The 19,241-nt window shown below is 36.1% G+C and overlaps 1 protein-coding gene across 1 annotated transcript in view; it reads right to left on the bottom strand.

Annotated features, from left to right (window-relative positions):
- Nucleotides 1–18,198, bottom strand: part of ZNF782 (zinc finger protein 782) — a 39,270-nt gene extending 21,072 nt beyond the window's left edge. Inside the window, exons 1-3 of the mRNA XM_044265715.1 lie at nucleotides 18,122–18,198; nucleotides 16,750–16,805; nucleotides 11,727–11,853 (exon numbers count right to left, since the gene is read on the bottom strand). Of these exons, the coding sequence (XP_044121650.1) occupies nucleotides 11,727–11,853; nucleotides 16,750–16,805; nucleotides 18,122–18,134 (196 nt within the window). The 5' untranslated portion in view covers nucleotides 18,135–18,198. The remainder of the gene's footprint in view (nucleotides 1–11,726; nucleotides 11,854–16,749; nucleotides 16,806–18,121) is intronic.
- Between the last annotated feature and the right edge of the window lie 1,043 nt (nucleotides 18,199–19,241).

The raw sequence follows: 19,241 nt of genomic DNA, 5'->3' as shown, positions 1-19,241 counted from the left end.
GGGTTCTTTAATTAAGACAGTAATGCTTCCCACATTATATTTTTTGTTCAACATTGTATTATCTGTTCTGGTTACTTTGGCTTCACATATAAATTTGGGATAATGCCGTTGTGTTTTTTTAAATCTTGCTTGGCTTAACATTTACATTTACTGTATCAGTTACCCATTCTGAAGAGTTAATATCTTTACTATGTTGCAATCCCTAAACAAACTATATACACTGATTTAGAACTTTGATTTTTTTCATCAGGGTTATATAGTTTTCAGCATAAAAGCCCTGTACAAGTTTTGCTTAATTTATACTTTAGTATTTCATTATTTTGAGTGGTGGTAAATGGCATTGTATTTTACTTTGTTTTCTTATTATCAGTTGCTGGCTTATAAAATATTTTTATATGTTCTTTTATGCTGGGACCTTGGTAAACTTTCTTGGTAGTGGTGAGAACAGACATGTTTGCCTTGTTTCCAATCTTAGAAAGCATCCAGTGTTTCACCAGATGATATTACTAAGCAGGAGGTCTTTTACAGACATTTTTCATCAGCTTGAGGAAGCTCTCCTCTACTTCTAGTATTCAGAGAGTATTTCTTATGAATGGATGTTCAATTTTGTCAAAAAATATTTTTTGTATCTACTGCCATAATTCTGCAGTTTTTCTTATTTACCCACTAATGTGGTAGACCACACTGACTGATTTTTGAACATTGAATCAGTCTTGCAAACTTGGAATAACCCTTACTTGGTCATGTCACATAATCCTTTTTATTTATTGCTAAATTCCATTTGCTAATATTTTAAAAGTAGTTTTACATCTCTTTCAGACTCAGATAGATTAAAAAGTAAAAGATAAAGAAAAATCTATCATGCTAACACTTATCAAAGAAAAAAAATTGAACTGTGTTAACTTCAGAGAAAGAACACTTCAAAACATAGAAGATTACCAAACATCACACATATTACCAGGGCATTACCTACTGATAAGGGGTTGATAAGGGGTTGTATGTCTATAAGAAGACATAACAGTTCTAGGTATTTATGTACCTAAAAACAGAGCTTGAAAATATATGAGGCAAAAACTGATAAAACAGAAAAGAAATAAAACAAAACTCACTGTTAGATTTGGAGCGTTAAGCTCTACTCTGTTAACACTGATAGATTAGGAAGCCAGATTCCTAAGGATATAGATGACTTGAACATCACTAGCGACCAACTTGGACCTATTCACATATATTAAGGCTATTCCAACAACAGAAGAATACACATTCGCCTGAAGTATATATGAAACATTCACCAAAAGAGAACACATTCTAGGTCACATACCATATTTTAACAAATTTAAATGTGTACAAGTTAAAACATTATGTTCTCCCATTACACCAGAAGTAGATAGGAAATCAAGTACAGTCAGACAGCAGGAGTATTCCTAAATATTTGGAAATTAACATTAACAGCATACTTCTAAATAATGCACTAAAATAAGTCACAAGTGAAATTCTGAAAATATCTTTAAATGAAAATAAATTTGTATAATGCAGTTAAGCTGTACTCAGAGAAGAGTTTATAGCATTAAGTGCACCTAATAGAAAGAAGAAAGAAATTACTAATCTAAGATTTCCCCCTTCCCCCTTCCCCCTCCCCCTCCCTTCCCTCCCTTTTTTCTTTCATTTTTTGGGTCAGGCTTCCTTTTTTCTTTCATTTTTTTTCCCTTTCCCTTTTTCAGTCAGGCTTATAGTTTTTCTTATTATCTGCCTGGGTTTTCTTGTTGGTGTTATTATTCTATTTCCTTTTCTCTTTTTTAGGATCAGACTTTTTTTCAACAAACAAATCAAAACACACCTAGATCAACGCCCAAACACTTCCCACTACAAACAGGAGGAACTCTGCAGGGGATGGACCAGTGGGAAAGAACAGCTAACACACAACAGCAGAGTGCACACAGCACACCTCCTGAGCTGCCAGGCCCTACACGCTGTATGATCTCTTCCTAATATAGCATTACTCTGAGGTGCAGGAAACATAATAAGCTTTCATAACATGCAAAAGATAGAAACTTAGCCAAAATGACAAGATGGAGGAATTCTCCCCAAAAGAAAGGTCAGGAAGACATCACATCAAGGAACCTGCCCAAAGCAGATATAAGCAAGATATCTGAGCAAGTATTTAGATCAACAGTCATAAGACTACTAGCTGGACTTGAAAAAAGCACAGAGGACACCAGAGGAATCCCTTACTGCAGAGATAAGACCAAAAAACTAGCCAAGCAGAAATAAAAAATGCTGTAACTGAGATGCAAAACAGATTGGATAAAATCACTACCAGGACTGAAGTAGCAGAGGAGGAAATAGGTGATAAAGAAGATAAAATTATGGAAATAATGAAGCTGAAGAGGGAAAGAAAACTACTAGATCATGAATGTAGACAAGACTCAGGGACTCCATAAAGCAAAATAGTATCTGTATCATAGGAGTCCCAGAGGAAGAATAGCAGGGAGGAAGGGGTGGATGGTTTATTTGAACAAATTACAGCTGAGAAGTTCCTTCCTCTGGGGAAGGAAAGAGGCATTCAAGTCCAAGAGGCACAGGGAACTCCCCTCCAAATCAACAAAAACAGGTCAACACCATGACATAACATAGTGAAATTTGCAAAATACAAGGATAAAGAGAGAATTCTGAAAGAAGCTCAGGAAAAAAGGTCCTTAACCTACAAGGGCAGACACAAAGGCTGGCATCAGACCAATCCACAGAGACCTGGCAGGACAGAAAGTAGTGGCATAATGTATTCAACATGTTAAATGGGAACAATATGCAGCCAAGAATACTTTATCCAGTAAGACTGTCATTTAGAATAGAAGGAGAGATAAAGTTTCCAGGACAAACAAAAACTAAAGGAGTTCATCAACACTAAACCAGTCCTGCAAGAAATATTAAAGGGAACCCTTTGAGCAGAAAGAGATCAAAAGTAAAAAATACTAGAAAGGAACAGAAATAATCTATAGGAAGTGACTTTACAGGTAATATAATGGCATTATACTCATATCTTTCAATAATTACTCTGAATGTAAAATGGACTAAATGCTCTAATCAAAAGAAAAAGGGTATCAGAATGGATTAAAAAAACAAAACAAAACAAAACAAAACCAAAACCAAAAATCCAAGAGCCATCAATATACTGTCTATAAGAGACTCATTTTAGGATGCAAGGACATCTGCAGATTGAAAGTGAGCAGGTGGAGAATCATTTATTATGCTAATGGACATGGAAACAATGCTAGAGTAGCCATCCTTTTATCAGACAAACTAAATTTTAAATCAAAGACTGTAATAATGGATGAAGAAGGATGCTCTATCATAATAAAAGGGTGTATCAAACAAGAAGATCTAACAATTATAAATATTTATGTCCCCAACATGGGAGCAGTCAAACATATAAATCAGTTAATAACAAACTTAAAGAAGCTCATTGAGAATAATGCAATAATACTAACATATTAATGCAAGAATACTAATATGTTAAGTTAATAACACTTAATACCCCACTCATAGCCAGGGACAGATCATCTAAGCAGAAGATCAATAGGGAAACAAAGACTCTGAATGACACACTGGACCAGATGGACTTAACAGATATATTCAGAGCATTTCCTCCTAAAGCAACAGAATACACATTCTTTTACAGTATACATGGAACATTATCCAAAATAGATCACATACTGGGTCACAAATCAGGATTCAACCAGTACAAAAAGGTTGAGAGCATACCACGCATATTTTTGGACCACAATGCTATGAAACTTGAGGTCAACCACAGGAAAAAACTTGGAAGGGGCATAAATACATGGAGATTAAAGAACATTCTACTAAAGAATGAATGGGGCAAACAGGAAATTAAAGGAGAATTTTTAAAAAAATTTTTTTCAATTTATTTATTTTCAGAAAAACAGTATTCATTATTCTTTCACCACACCCAGTGCTCCATGCAATCCGTGCCCTCTATAATACCCACCACCTGGTACCCCAACCTCCCACACCTCCGCCACTTCAAAGGAGAATTTTAAAAATACATGAAAGGAAATGAAAATGAAAATACACAGTCTAAATCCATTGGGATGCAGCAAAGGCAGTCCGAAGAGGGAAGTACATACCAATACAGGCCTTCATCAAGAACCAAGAAAAGTCTCAAATACATGACCTAACCTTACACCCAAAGGTGCTGGAAAAATAAGAGGAAATAAAGCTTAAATCCAGCACAAGAAGGGAAATAATAAAGATTAGAGCAGAAATCAATGATACAGAAATAAAGAAAAAAACAGTAGAACAGATCAATGAAACAAGGAGTTGGTTCTTTGTAAGAATTAACAAAAATTTACAAACTCTTAGCTAGACTTACCAAAAGAAAAGAGAGAGGATCCAAACAGATAAAATCATGAATTAAAGAGGAGAGAAAAAAATAAATAAATAAAGAGGAGAAATCACAACAAACACCAAAGAAATATTATAAGAGAGTATTATGAGTAACAATATGCCAACAAATTAGGTAACCTGGAAGAAATGGATACATTCCTAGAAATGTATAAACTAACAAAACTGAAACAGGAAGAAACAGAAAACCTAAACAGACACCTAACCAGCAAGGAAATTGAAGTAGTAATCAAAAATCTCCCAATAAACAAGTGTCCAGTGCCACACGGCTACCCAGGGAATACCAAACACTTAAAAAAGAATTAATACCTATTCTTCTGAAACTTTTCCAAAAAATAGAAATGGAAGGAAAAGGTCCAAATTCCCTTTATGAGGACAGTATTAATTAAACTGATCCCCAAACCAGGCAGAGACCCACAAAAAAACAAGAATTACAGACTGATATCCCTGGTGAATGCAAAAATTCTCCACAAGATACTAGCTAATCAGATCTAACAGTATATTAAAAGGATTATTCACCAGCACCAAGTAGGATTTATTCCTGGGCTATAAGAGTGGCTCAACATCTGCAAATCAATCAACATGATACACCAAATTAATGAAAGAAAGGATAAGAACCAAATGATCCTCTCAACAGATGCAGAAAAAGCCATTTGACAAAAAACTGCATCCTTTCTTGATAAAAACTCTCAACAAAGCAGGGATAGAAGGAACATATGTCAACATCATAAAGGCCATCATTCAGAATGGTGAAAAAACTAAGAACTTTTCTCCTAAGGTCAGGAACATGGAAGGGATGTCCACTCTTGCCACTGTTGTTCAACATAATACTGGAAGTCCTAGCCTCAGCAACCAGACAACAAAAAGAAATAAAAGGCATCCAAATAGACAAAGAAGAAGTCAAATTTTCACCCTTCACAGATGACATGACACTTTATGTAGAAAAGCCAAAAGACTTCGCTAAAAAGTTGCTAGAACTAATAGAGGACTTCAACAAATTTGCAGGCTATAAAATCAATGTACATAAGTCTGTTGTTATTCCTGTACATCAATAATGAAGCAGTAGAAAGAGAAATCAAGGAATTGATGCCACTTACAATTGCACCAAAAACCATAAGATACCTGGGAATAAACCTAACCAAAGACATAAAAGATCTGTACTCTGAAAACTACAGAGCACTTATGATAGACATTGAGGAAGGCACAAATGGAAAAACATTCCATGCTCATGGATTAGAAGACCAAATGTTGTTAAGATGTCTATGCTACCCAAAGCAATCTACACATTCAATGCAATCCCTAACAAAAGAACACAAGCATTTTTCATAGAGCTAGAACAAACAATTCTGAAATTTATATGGAACCAAAAAAGATACTAGAAAGCCCAAACAATGTTGAAAAAGCAGAACAAAACAGGAGGCATCACAATTCCAAACTTCAACCTGTATTATAAAACTGTAATCATCAAGACAACATGGTACTACAGAAAAACAGACATATAGATCAATGGAACAGAATGGAGAACCCAGAAATGGACCCTCAACTCTATGGAAGTTGACAAAGCAAGAAGGAATATCCAATGGAAAAAAAAGTCTCTTCAACAAATGGTGTTGGAAAAACTGGACAACAACATGCTGAATGAAACTGGACAACTTTCTTAAACCATACACAAAAATAAATTCATAATGGATCAAAGACTTAAATGTGAGATAGGAATCCATCAAAATCCTAGAGGCAGCAACCTCTTTGATCTCAGCCCCAGATACTGCTTGCAAGACATATTTCCAAAGAAGAAGGGAAACAAAAGCAAAAGTGAACTATTGGGAACTCATCAAGACAAAAAGCTTCTGCACAGCAAAGAAAACAGTTGACAAAACTGAAAGGCAACCCATGGAATGGAAGAAGATATATGTAAATGTCTTGTGAGATAAAGGGCTAGTATCCAAAACCTATAAAGAACTTATCGAACTCAACACCCAAAACCCAAAATATCCCATCAAGAAATGGGCAGAAGACATGAACAGACATTTCTCTAGAGAAGACATATAAATGGTAACAGACACATGAAAAAATGCTCACCATCACTCAGCATCAGGGAAATACAAATCAAGACCACAATGAGATACTTCCTCACACCAGTCAGAATGGCTAAAATTAACAACTTAGGAAATAGATGTTTGAGGAAGTAGAGAAAAGGGAGCCCTCTTACACTGTTGGTGGAAATGAAAACTGGTGCAGTCACTCTGGAAAACAGTATGCAGGTTCCTCAAAAAGTTAAAAATAGAGCTATCCTATCACCTAGCAATTTCACTACTAGGTGTTTATCATAATATCATGTTTATCATGATACAAAAATAGTGATTTGAAGGGGGCACATGCACCCCAATGTTTATAGCAGCAATGTTCACAATAGCCAAAATATGGAAAGAACCCAAATGGATAAAGAACTGATGAATGGATAAAGATGATGTGGTATATATATACAGTGGAATGTTATTCGGTCATCAAAAAGAGAAATCTTGCCATCTGCAATGATGTGGATGGCACCAGAGTGTATTTTGCTAAGTGAAATAAGTTCGTCAGAAAAAGACAAATATCATATGATTTCACTCATATTTGGAATTTAAGAAACAGCATGAACATTAAGAGAAGGAATGGAAAAATAAAATAAGACAAAAACAGAGGAAGACAAACCACAAGAACTCTTAACTCTAGGGAACAAACTGAGGGTACTGGAGGGGAGTGAACTGGGTATTGGGGAAACTGGGTAATGGGCATTAAGGAGGGCACTTGATATAATGAGCACTCGTTGATGAATCACTAACTAAACTAAACTAAGGTAAAGTAAAATAAAATAATATTTTTATAATAAAAATTAAAGGTTAGAGCAGAAATAAATGTCATGGAGAACAGAATAGAAAAATCAGGAAAACTAACAGTTGGTATTTTGAAAAAAGTAAACAAAATGAACAAACCCTTAGACTAGACTAAAAAAAGAGACAACTCAAGTAAAAAGAAAATGGAAAGAGGAGATATTATAAGAGATTCCTTTGAAATAAAAAGGATCATGAGGGACTAATATGAACAACTATGCAAACAAATTGATTAATGTAGAAGAAATGGATAGATTCCTACAAATACACAACCTATACTCCTGAATCAAAATAAAAGACAAAGCCTAAACAGACCTATGATAAATAAAACAGACTGAATTATTAATAAAAAATCTCCTGACAAAGAAAAGCTCAGGGTCAGAAGGCTAAACTGCAGAATTCTGTCAGACATTTAAATACCGATCTTTCTTCAAGCCTTTCAAATAATGGAACAAAGAACATTTCCAGACTCATTTTATGAGGTCACCATTTCCTTGATTCTAAAATCAGAGGACTACATCGTAAGAAAACTATAAGCTAATATCCCTGATGAGCAAAGATTCAAAAGTTTTCAGAAGACTAGCAAAGTGAATTTAACAGCACATTTAAAGGGATCATTATATCATGAATAAATAGGATTTATCCCTGGATGCAAGGTTGTTTACATGCAAATCAATCTGTGTGATACACCACATAAAGAAATGAGAGAAATAAAAATATGTGATCATATCAAAAGACTGAGAAAAATCATTTCACAAAGCTCAACATTCATTCATAATTAAAATTCTCCACAAAACAGATCTAGAAGTACATGTTCTCAATACAATAAAGGCATATATGAAAAGCCCACAGTAAAGATCATAATCAATGGGGAGAATACCGAAGGCTATAAGATCCAGTACAAGGATGTCCAGGATGTCCACGCTCACCAATTCTATTCAACATAGTATTGGAAATTCTACCCAGTGCAATTAGACAAGAAAAAGAAATAAAATGCATCCAAACCTGAAGGGAAGAAGTAAAATTATCTGTTTGCAGATGACACTATTCTCTATGTAGAAAACCCTAGACAATAAAAAAATCTGTTAAAACTATTAAATTTGGTAAAGTTGGAGGATACAAAATCAACATGGTGTCTATATACTAACAATGAATAAAATTTAAAACCACTTAGGAATAAACAACCAAGAAGCTAAAAGACTAAAAAAAGTACACTAAATACTATGAAACACTGACAAAAAAAAAAAAATTAAAGATACAGATGAATGGAAAAACATTCTATGTTCATGGATTGAAGAATTAATACTATTCAAAATGTCCATACTACCTAAAGTGATCTACACATTTAGTGCAATTCCTATCCAAATCCCAATGGTATTCTTTACAGAGAAAAAAAAAATGAAAAGAAGAAAAAATTGCTAAAATTCATGTAACCGCAAAAGGCCCTAGATAGCCAAAGCAATCTTGCGAAAGAACAATGTTAGAGGCATCACACTTCTGGACTTCAAAATATATTACACAAAGCTATAGTATATATAACATTAGGGAAATGCACATGAAAACCAGTGAGGTATCACTTCACACATGTTAGAAAATGAGGTATCACTTCACACCTGTTAGAAAACAATGATTATCAAAAAGACAAAAGACAACACATGTTGGATGTGGAGAAAACATAACCCTTGGGCACTATTGGTGGGGATGTAAACTCGGGCAGACATTATAGAAAACAGTATGGTGGTTCCTCAAAAAGCTAAAAATAGAACTACCCTGGGGTGTCTGGCTGGCTCAGCTGGTACAGCTTGATCTTGCAGTTATAATTTCAAGCCCTACACTAGGTGTACAGATTACTTAAAAAATAAAATCTTAAAAAAATTTTGATCTACCCTATAATTCAGGAATTCCATTTCTGGGTATATGTCCAAAGGAAATGAAATCAGGATCTCAAAGAGATATCTGCACTCCCATGTTCTTTGCCGCTTTATTCACAATAGCTAAGACACAATCTAACTGTTGATGGATAAATGATTAAAGATGTGTACACACACACACACACACACACACAGAGGAACATTATGCAGCCAAAAAAGGGAAAGGAAATCCTGACATTTGCCCCAACATGGATAAATCTTGAAGGCATTATGCTAAATGAAATAAACCAGACAGAGAAAGACAAATATGGATGTTGGTGGATCTAAAAGAGTCAAACTCATAGAGAGAAAGTAGAATGGTGGTTGCCAGGGGCTAGGGAGATGGGGAATGGGGAGATGTTGGTGAATGGTTATAAAGTTCAGTTATGCAAGAGGAGTAAGTTATGAAGATCTATACATACAGCAATCTGAGGATAGTTAAAAATACTGTATTGTTTACTAGAAATTTGCCAAGATGGCAGATTTTAAGTGTTCTCACCACTAAGAAAACAAAGGTAACTAGGCCAGGTCATGGATATGTTATTTAGCTTGATTGTGGCAACTGACTCAGAATGTGTACATATATCAAAATATCAAGTTGTACAGCTAAAATATATAATTTTTGTCATTATCTAGCAGTAAAGATGGAAAAAATGCATATAAGCCATAAACAGACACTTTCCTAAGGATACATAGATGGCATAGGAGTATTAGAAATATTTAACATCCTTAGCCATCAAGGAGATGCAAATTAAGACCATGTTGAGCTACACTATATACCCATTACAACCACTATTTAAAAAAACAGTTATCACACCAAATACTAGGAAAAATAGGGAGTAACTAGATTTCTCATATATTGCTGGTGGAAATGCAAAATGGTGCAGCCATTCTGAAAAATAGTTTGGCAGTTTTTAAAAAGCGAAATATACTTACCATATAACCCCAATCATACTCCTAGGCGTTTATTCCAGAGAATAATAATTTATGTTCACACAAAAACTTGAACATGAATGTTCACAGCAGCTTTATTTATAATAAAATGTCTTCCAACAGATGAATGGCTAAATAAATGTTATATTCATATAGTGAAATATTAACCTAGTACTAACTAATACTATCCTAGTATTCAGATGAAGAGTGGATTAGTAGTTGGTAGAGATTAGAGATAATGTGGGAGAGGAGATGGGTATGATTATAAATAAGTAGCATGAAAGAACTCTTTGGGGCGATAAGACAGTTCTATATCTTGATTGTTATGGTGTTTACACAAATCTCCAAATGAGATAAAATGGCATAGAGCTATTTATACACACTGTATCAATGCCTATTTACTAGCATTGTTATATTACAGTTATGTAAGATATAAGCACTAGGGGAAATTTTTGAAGAATAAAATTGTGCCAATTATCATCATTAAAAAGCTTCTTCAAAGTTTGTATAAAATAGTAATAACTGGAAAACATTTTCTTCTTAAAAAGGCGAGACAAAGATAGAGCGAAAAAGTTTGTAAAACATGTATTTAGACAGAAGTCTGAACTTCTGAGATGAAAAAGCCCAAAAAACTAAACTAAAAAAATGGAGCTGAAAATGTGATCCCTCCAATAAAGGAGATTATTATTGGTTAAAAAGCAAAAAAAAAAAAAAAAAGCACATAAAAAGAGGTTCCATATAGTTAATCATCAGGGAAATACAAATTAAAACACTGTAAGATATAACTAGATCTTAAGTAGAATGGTTAAAAATAGTAAGACTTTGCATGGAGCACTGGGTGTTGTGAAAAAATAATGAATACTGTTTTTCTGAAAATAAATAAATTGGAAAAAAAAAAAAAAAGTAAAACAAAAATAGTAAGACTTACCAAACCAAATGTTGGTAACCAAAGAGCAATGAGAACCCTCAGACATTGCTCATGGGCATGAAAAACAGTAGAGCCAACTTGGAAACATTTGGCAGTTTTTTACAAAGTTACATATAAACTTAGTAGAAGACCCAGCTAACCCACTCCTAGGTATTTACACAAGGGAAATTAAAACATGTTGATACAAAGACTTGTATAAATGTTCATAGCAGCTTTATTCATAATAGCCCCAGACTGGAAGAAAGACTCTGGATCTATCAACTGAAAGGAAGACACACATCCATGAGGCTCAAAAGCATTTATGCTAAGTGAAAGAAGCCAGACAATAGAGAGTACATACTTTATGATTCTATTTATACAAAATCTGAGAAGAGGCAAAGTGCTTGCATTATAAAGTGTGTTAAGTGAGATAAGAGAGTTAGGGATGGGTGCAGGGGACTCACTGCAAAGGGGTACAAGAATCTTTTAGGGGTGATGGAAACATTCCAAATTATGAGTTTGATGATAAAAATCTATTATATAGTTTTTCAAAACTCACTGACTTAAACACTGAAAAGTCCCAAGTTTTATTTTCTGTTAAACACACCTCAACAAGAGTGATTGACATTTTAAAAAGAAAAAAGAAAACTAGAACATGCAGTCAAAAGGGTGGTAAGGTCTGCTCACCCACTGAGACGAGGTGGCTATAGTTCTCCAGCATCACATCTCTGTACAGGGTCCTCTGAGCAGAGTCCATCTGTCGCCACTCTTCCTGCGTAAACTCCACAGTCACGTCCTTGAATGACACTGTTGCCTGCAACAGCACATTTCTGATCAATCTGAGGGCCAGAATCAGGCACATGGAAAAAAAAATTTTTGGAAACTAAGTCTTACTGTGTTTACTGTTTAGAGTTTAAAACAAAATGCTATAAAGGATGACTATCATGGCTCAACTCTGTCTTACATTTTAGGGATATACTCATGATAAGTTAAAAAAAATTCTCATGCTCTGATTTATTTATATTTATTTTTAATTTATATACATATATTGCCACTTAATATCATGAGAAAACTAGTGCCTTATTTTTTAAGGTAAAATTATTATAAATAGGATTCCTGTCTGCATTTCCCATACACCAACAGATATGCTGAGCACCTGGTAGAGTCTACACATACCAGTCTGGAGATCTCTGCTGGGGTAATAGAGAACTAAAGAAGAGAATACATGTGAGACTGGGGAAGTATTGACACACCACCAGATTCATATTTCAGGAGCAATGCTTTAGAATAGGATTTCTTTGTTTATGTACAATATGTATTTAGGCAATACACTGGGTGTTGTATATAAACGATGACTCTTAGAACACTGCATCAAAAACTAACAATGTAAACCATGAGAGACTGTGGACTCTGAGAAACAAACTGAGGATTTTGGAGGGGGAGGGGTAGGAGGTTGGGTAAGCCTGGTGGTGGGAATTAAGGAAGGCATGTAATGCATGGAGCACTGCGTGTGATGTATAAACAATGAAACTTGGAACACTGAAAAAATAAAGTTTAAAAATCAAAAAAACCAAACTAATGATGTATTTCATGGTGGCTAAAATAACAATTAAAAAAAAAAAAAGAACAGGATTTCTTCATCTTGGCACGGTAACACCGTGGACCAGACAATGCTATTTTTGTGGAAGACTGTCCTGTGTATTTTAGTGTATTTATCAATATCTCTGTCTTCTACTGATTAGATGTCATCAACACCCCAGTTCTGACAATCAAAAATATCTCCAAACACTGCCAAACATCTCCTGGGGTGCAAATCACCTCCAGTTAGGAACCACTGCTCTATATGAAAGGTGGATAATGTCTTAAGCAGCAAAACAAAATAACTAATTTGAAAGATGACTTACATTAAAGCAAAGATGAAGAATGGGAAATTAATCCTTACAGGAAACAAAAATCTGCTCATTATTTTCCTGTGCACCTATCTACAGAGATGCTGCACAAACAACTGGGTAAATATGGATGCCATTTGCAGAGACTGGAAGAATTAAGCAGAGTCAGAGATTGGGTCATTGTGAGACAGATGTTCTTCGTTTGCACTCAAAATACCTATTGAAAATATAGGTGGAATTATTTATTTCATTGTTGGTTGCATGATTTTGGAACAGACAGAGGTCTAAAATGAAAATAAGGAATTAGGAGATAGCAGTCATTAAGATGGCTAACTGAAGTCATCGGAAAAAAGAGATGACTCAAAAAGGACGGAAAAACAGGAGCAAAAAAGACTAAGTAGAGAATTCAAGGAAATAGCAAAATTTAAGAGGCAGGTAGAAAAAGAAAAGCCATGAAGGCTGAGAAAGAATTCTGAAATGTTAGAAAGAAAAACTGGAAATATTAGAGTAATGGAAATTAAAAGAAAAAAGAATTAAAAGCATGATTCATCTAGTTCAAGGGAATAGACTGAGCATACACATTTACCTCTCTGCCTTTAAAAACAAAGGGAAATACGAAGCAAGTATATAAAAGTATGACAAAAGAGGAATAGAGAGAAATATCCCAGCAGAAACCCCCAAAATTTGAACAAATTCTGGAAGATAGAGGATAGGAAAGTATTAGATAAGCAAAACAGGATAATGTTGGCCACAACTTAATATAAACACAGGGCCCGAGCAGGGAAGTGATGAGAGCCTAAAAAGACATCCAAACTTAAACTGAACAGGACCTAGAACCAAGTATGTAATAGGAAGAATGATTAGCAGAGTAAATTTCCTATTTGAATACAAGTGACATCATTCAAATGCATGAGGAAAAGTCTGGACACTAAAATGTCACAGGGTAACTAGTTGTCCGTCTGGGAAAAGACTACTATCTTGTACCACTGAGCAGGATAAATATCAAAATGTATTCAGGACCTACTGTAAAAAATAAAATAAAATTCCAGAAGGCTACACAGAACAATTATTTTACATTAGAGTGGGAAATGCCCAATTATGACTGAAAATCCAGGAACATTAATGAAAAAACTCCTAGATTTGACATAAAAGTCAACTGCCTTGTGGTATGTGGGTGGCTCAGTTGGTTGTATCTGCCTTTGGTTTAGGTCATGATCCCAGGACCCTGGGATCGAGCCCACAGCGGTTCCCTGTTCAATGGGGAGCCTGCTTTTCCCTCTCCCTCTACCCCTCACCCTTGTTCGTGTGCACTCTCTCACTCTCTCTTGCACGTGCTGTCTCTCTCTTTCTCAAATAAATACAATCTTTAAAAAAAAATCAAATGCTTTTATGACAAAAAAAAATCATGAGTAAGGCAAAATTACAAAAAACTTTAGGGAAATTGTGCAATTTATATCACAGAGAAAGGGCTATAATGATATAGTGGATACAGTAATTAAAATCAATATATCAATAGAAAAACAGGTAAGGGATAACAACAAAAAAAGAAATATAGATTCATTACAAAACAAGAAAAGATGTTCCACACCTCATTCATGAGAAAAGCTTATAAAACCAAATGGAGATTATTTTAATCACATTGGTAAAAGTTGAAAATTTAACAGCACGAACTATTTAGAAGGCTGTAGAAAAGAAAGACACACTCTCAGATTGTTGGCTTTACCTTAAATTACATCCAGAGTTTGACAAAGTAACTAACACCGTTATGATCATCATTTCATGCTAGAATTATAGAAACAGGCTCCTATATTGTTCCTGCTTCTAGTCTAGTATCTTCAGACAGTAGACAGTGTTCTTCCTGAAAACTATCCTTTTCAGGAAAGTAGTCAAAACTATCCTTTTATATCAAACCCCAAACCCTCAACACCTTCCATATCACCTAAGTGAGGGAGATACTGTACCCATGAATTGGAAGATTTATTATGATCAAGATATTAATTCTTCCCAAGTTGTTCTCTACACTACAGATTCTATGGATTCAGTGCAATCAAAATCTCAGCAAGTGTCTTTGAGACAGACAAGATTTTAAAACTTTCTATAAAGAAGCGAAGGACCCAGACTATCCAAAACAATTTTAAAAAAGAAGAAAGTTGATGGGGCGCCTGGGTGGCTCAGTGGGTTAAGCCTCTGCCTTCGGCTCAGGTCATGATCTCAGGATCCTGGGATCGAGTCCCGCATCGGGCTCTCTGCTCAGCAGGGAGCCTGCTTCCTCCTCTCTCTCTCTGCCTGCCTCTCTGCCTACTTGTGATCTCTCTCTGTCAAATAAATAAATAAAATCTTTAAAAAAAAAAAAAAAGAAGAAAGTTGAAAGACTTACATTATCTGACTTCAAGAGTTACTGTAAAGAGACACTCATCAGGATAGTCTGGTATTAGCAAATGGATTACACTGATCATCAGAGGTGAACAGAGAATAGAAAGAGACCCTACATGCATTGTGGATTGGTTTCCCACAGAGATGCCAACACTATTCAATGGACGAAGTATATTTTTGTCAACAAATGGTGCTGACAGGTAGGTAGGCAAAGGTAGAGAGCACAAATAGGACCAGTATATGTCCCTCAATTCCAATATTTAGAGTTCACTGCCTAAATAGAATATTTAGAATCTCAGACCCTGAAATTCCAGGTTTCAGACTGGGCCAAGTAGAACATATTTTATCCTTTTCTGATTAGCAGCCTTTAGGCTAAAATAAAATTTAAAAGCTGATTGAAAAAAGGGATTACTGATATAATAGATAAAGACTTTGAAACTAATAGAATGCTATCAACAAGCTCATGAAAATACATTAAAAATGTAAATAAAACGAACAATTTTCTATGAAAATGTAATATAAAAAATTATATTAAGAAAAAACACAGGGGTGCTTGGGTGGCTCAGTCAGTTAAGCATCCGACTCCTGATTTCAGCTCTGGTTATGACCTCAGTGTCATGGGATCGAGCCCTGTGTTGGGCTCTGTGCTGAGCAAGTACTCCTCTTGAGATTCTTTCTCTCCCTCTCTTTCTGCCCCTCCCCCATGTTTTCTCTCTCTCTCAAATAAATAAATCTGAAAATAAAAGAAAAAAATACAAATGCAATACAGACTTATGCCTGATAAGTCAACACCAGAGTCTTTATGCTAAAGTCTTCTAAAGGTCTAAATCTGTATATAAAAATTTCACAAAAACCCTCATGTAGTACAACTTTCTCATCTAAATTGCTAGAAAAGAAAAGGAGCAGAAAAGTTCTCCATTTACTTTCATAAGACTATGACCATGATACCATAATTGGACAGAAAACCAAAAAAGTATAGTCTAATCCAACTTGTGGATACAGAAACATAAACCCTGAATACAGTATTAGCAAAAGGCCCAAGGAAAATATGTAAGAAGCAACTTACCACACTTTTAGCAACTAGGCTCCCTACAGGAATTTAAGTTAATATAGAAAATATGTTATACTGTTTACAGTACTCACAGATGAAAGGAAATAAGCTTTAGTTTTATTCCAATCCATACAGAAGAGACAATAGATAATTCAATGCATATTCATGACTAACATGAAATCTTAGCAACCTGGTACATGGATGGAACGTAACCCTACTCTAACAAAGGTTACCTACCAAAAGCTGAAAGAAAACATCACAGCTGATAGTCAAACAGCGTATATTTTGGTTCAAGACATATTTCTAGATCTCCTTTTTCATTTAATACATGGATCCGTCTAAACCTCAAAAATCCATTACAATACTAAGTAGGGAAGGGAATAAATGAAAAGCTCACCTGAGGTGTGTTCATTTTCTGTGGATCTTGGGAGAGTGCAGAGAACTGTGGTTCAGCTGAGGGGACAGAGAGAAGATAGAGGTCACGAGATCTAGCCTGTTTTACACCTCCCCACATCTCAGCAACCCAGTTGGAGGATCATCCTCCCCATAGGCCTGGGACCCTCTGGACCTTGAAAAGGAATGAGAAAGATCATGTACCACTTGTCTTTGTGTGACTCTGAAATTACTGTGGGCTTAATTCTGCAATTTTTTACTGAGCGAACATAAAATTTGCTTGATTGATTTAACAGTAATGCATGTTTCCTCGTGACTAACACAAAGCAACAGATTAGTTGAATCAGCGTACGCCAAAGGATGAGACAACATAATTGGGACCTAAGAACTCATTTTAGGGGCAAAACCAAGAGTCCTGGAATTCATTATAATATCAGACTTAAAGGACAGCCTGAAAATACTGAACAGGCTAGGAACCTCTCTCTGACCCAAGGGACCTGAAGAGACACTAAAAATACCATAATATATCTGACATATGATCAAAGTTCATCTACATTCACCTTCCCTTATATCCTTGGGAATTTGGGGACAGGCTACTTTGCTTAGTGCTATGAACGCTGCGATGCTGGTTTCAGGCAGGTGTGAGTGATATTTAGACAATGCCTAAGACTGGAAGTAAAGCACACCTGCCCTTGAATCCAAACTCCCTCACTGCTAGCTTGTGACCTGGGCACACCGTTTCACCAAGCTGAGCCTGTGTTGCTTTCTAATTTTTGTCCGTTTGTTTATTTTAAGTAGTTGTGAGGTTATGATAAACCGTCCAATGAAAACAACAGTATCTTCTAACTGTGAAAGCAGTTGTCATTTACGCAGTGCGTAGTGCCCGGTACTTGTCTAAATACTTTAAAAGTGATGACTTAGATCCAAGTTTCAAAACAACTCCCTAGAACAGTCGTATTAATACAATTTTGAGATGAGAAACCCGAATCTTATCCAGGTTCCTTCTATCGCCTCTGCTGGAAATTCACCCGGGCCTTTTTTGGCTCCCGTGCTCCGGCTCTCACCGCACTCAGGGTCACCATCAGCGTTACAGACGCACTTTTCCTCGCACCGACACTAAGTCGGGCTGCATGCGTGCCCAGCCACACTGTCCCTACACATCCAGGACCGTACGGAGCCCCTACTCAAGACTGGGCTCAGACCCACTTGCGCGACGGGAGCCGGAGGGCCGGGGATCTCCCCCTAGATCCCCCAGCACTCCCACCGGCCTAATGTTGGTAGAGGGCTGGTCGAGGCGTCTACCAGGGGTATCCCAAAGACTTCTTGCTCCTAGACACAAGGGCGCCCCTCCCATAGAGAGCTCCCTGCACTCTCACCGCACGCTCGCATCCTTTACTTTCCGAGTAGACCCGGGGTTTCTCTCAAAGCGCTTTTCTGCAGTCCAAGATTAGACGAATGAGGAGGCGGAGCTACGGCTGCCCTTGCGCAGAAGGAGCCCCGAATTCCTTCCCAGAGTGCCATGCGGGAAAGCTAAGAAGTCAGGACTACATTTCCCATAGACCTCCGCGGCCACTGTTAAAGTCACTCTTTTTTGGCATTTCCTCTTTTTAGAAAATTAGAGACTGCTGTTCTTAAAATTCTCTCACTCAGGTTCTGTCAGAGCCCGAAGAGAATAAGGGTGAAATGTGAATTCTACCAAATGTAAAGGGTGCTCCTCTACTGAATCCCTATTGAAATAACATTTCCCCCCTCAGGTTACTTGGAGGCAATGAAAAAACTTGAATATGGTTCGGATATTGAAAATATTAAAATTACGGTTACTTAGGTGAAGTGTGAAAAAAAAAAACCTCGAAGTTATGTAGGAAAAATTATTTTTTTTAAAAAAAAGGCAGGACGACGAGGTGTTTAGGATTGAAATAACGCTGTAAAATTATAATCTTTACAGTTTTTCAACCCGGGACTTCTACCTTGTCCCTTTACAGTCACCGGCCTGTGAGCTCTGACTTGGTGCCCTTGGAGCCCAGTGTGGAGCTTCTACTGGGGGTCAAGACAGATGCTGCAGGTGTAGATGTATGTAGGATGTATGATGAATTCTTTCAACAAATTTTTTGTTATCTCGGACTTCCATGTACATAACAAGTTTGCTGGTTTTTTGCTGACATAATTCTTTGTCATTCCTTAAGGAATTACAAATAAAAGCACAAAAATGTTGTTCAAACTATATTAAATCATTAATGATTGACTTTAACATAAAGATTAGTAATGGAGGGAAAGTAGTCACTACATATGTTCATTTAAGAAACATTTATTGAAAACCTGTGGTGCAAGAGACATTCTATATGGTGGGATAGCAACCTCAGATAAAAGATTAAATTCCCTATCCCCATGGACTTTATGATCTAAGTTGTTTTGGGGACCTAATAGTCAGGGTCCCCTTAAGAAACAGATGTCTGTTGTCGACAAACAGTAGGATCTTGAGGACAGTCTAATAAACAG

The sequence above is a fragment of the Neovison vison genome, chromosome 9, assembly GCF_020171115.1.
Source record: "Neovison vison isolate M4711 chromosome 9, ASM_NN_V1, whole genome shotgun sequence".
Taxonomy (NCBI): domain Eukaryota; kingdom Metazoa; phylum Chordata; class Mammalia; order Carnivora; family Mustelidae; genus Neogale; species Neogale vison.
The sequence above is the reverse complement of the archived record's forward strand: the minus strand, read 5'-3'. Positions and strand labels throughout refer to the sequence as shown.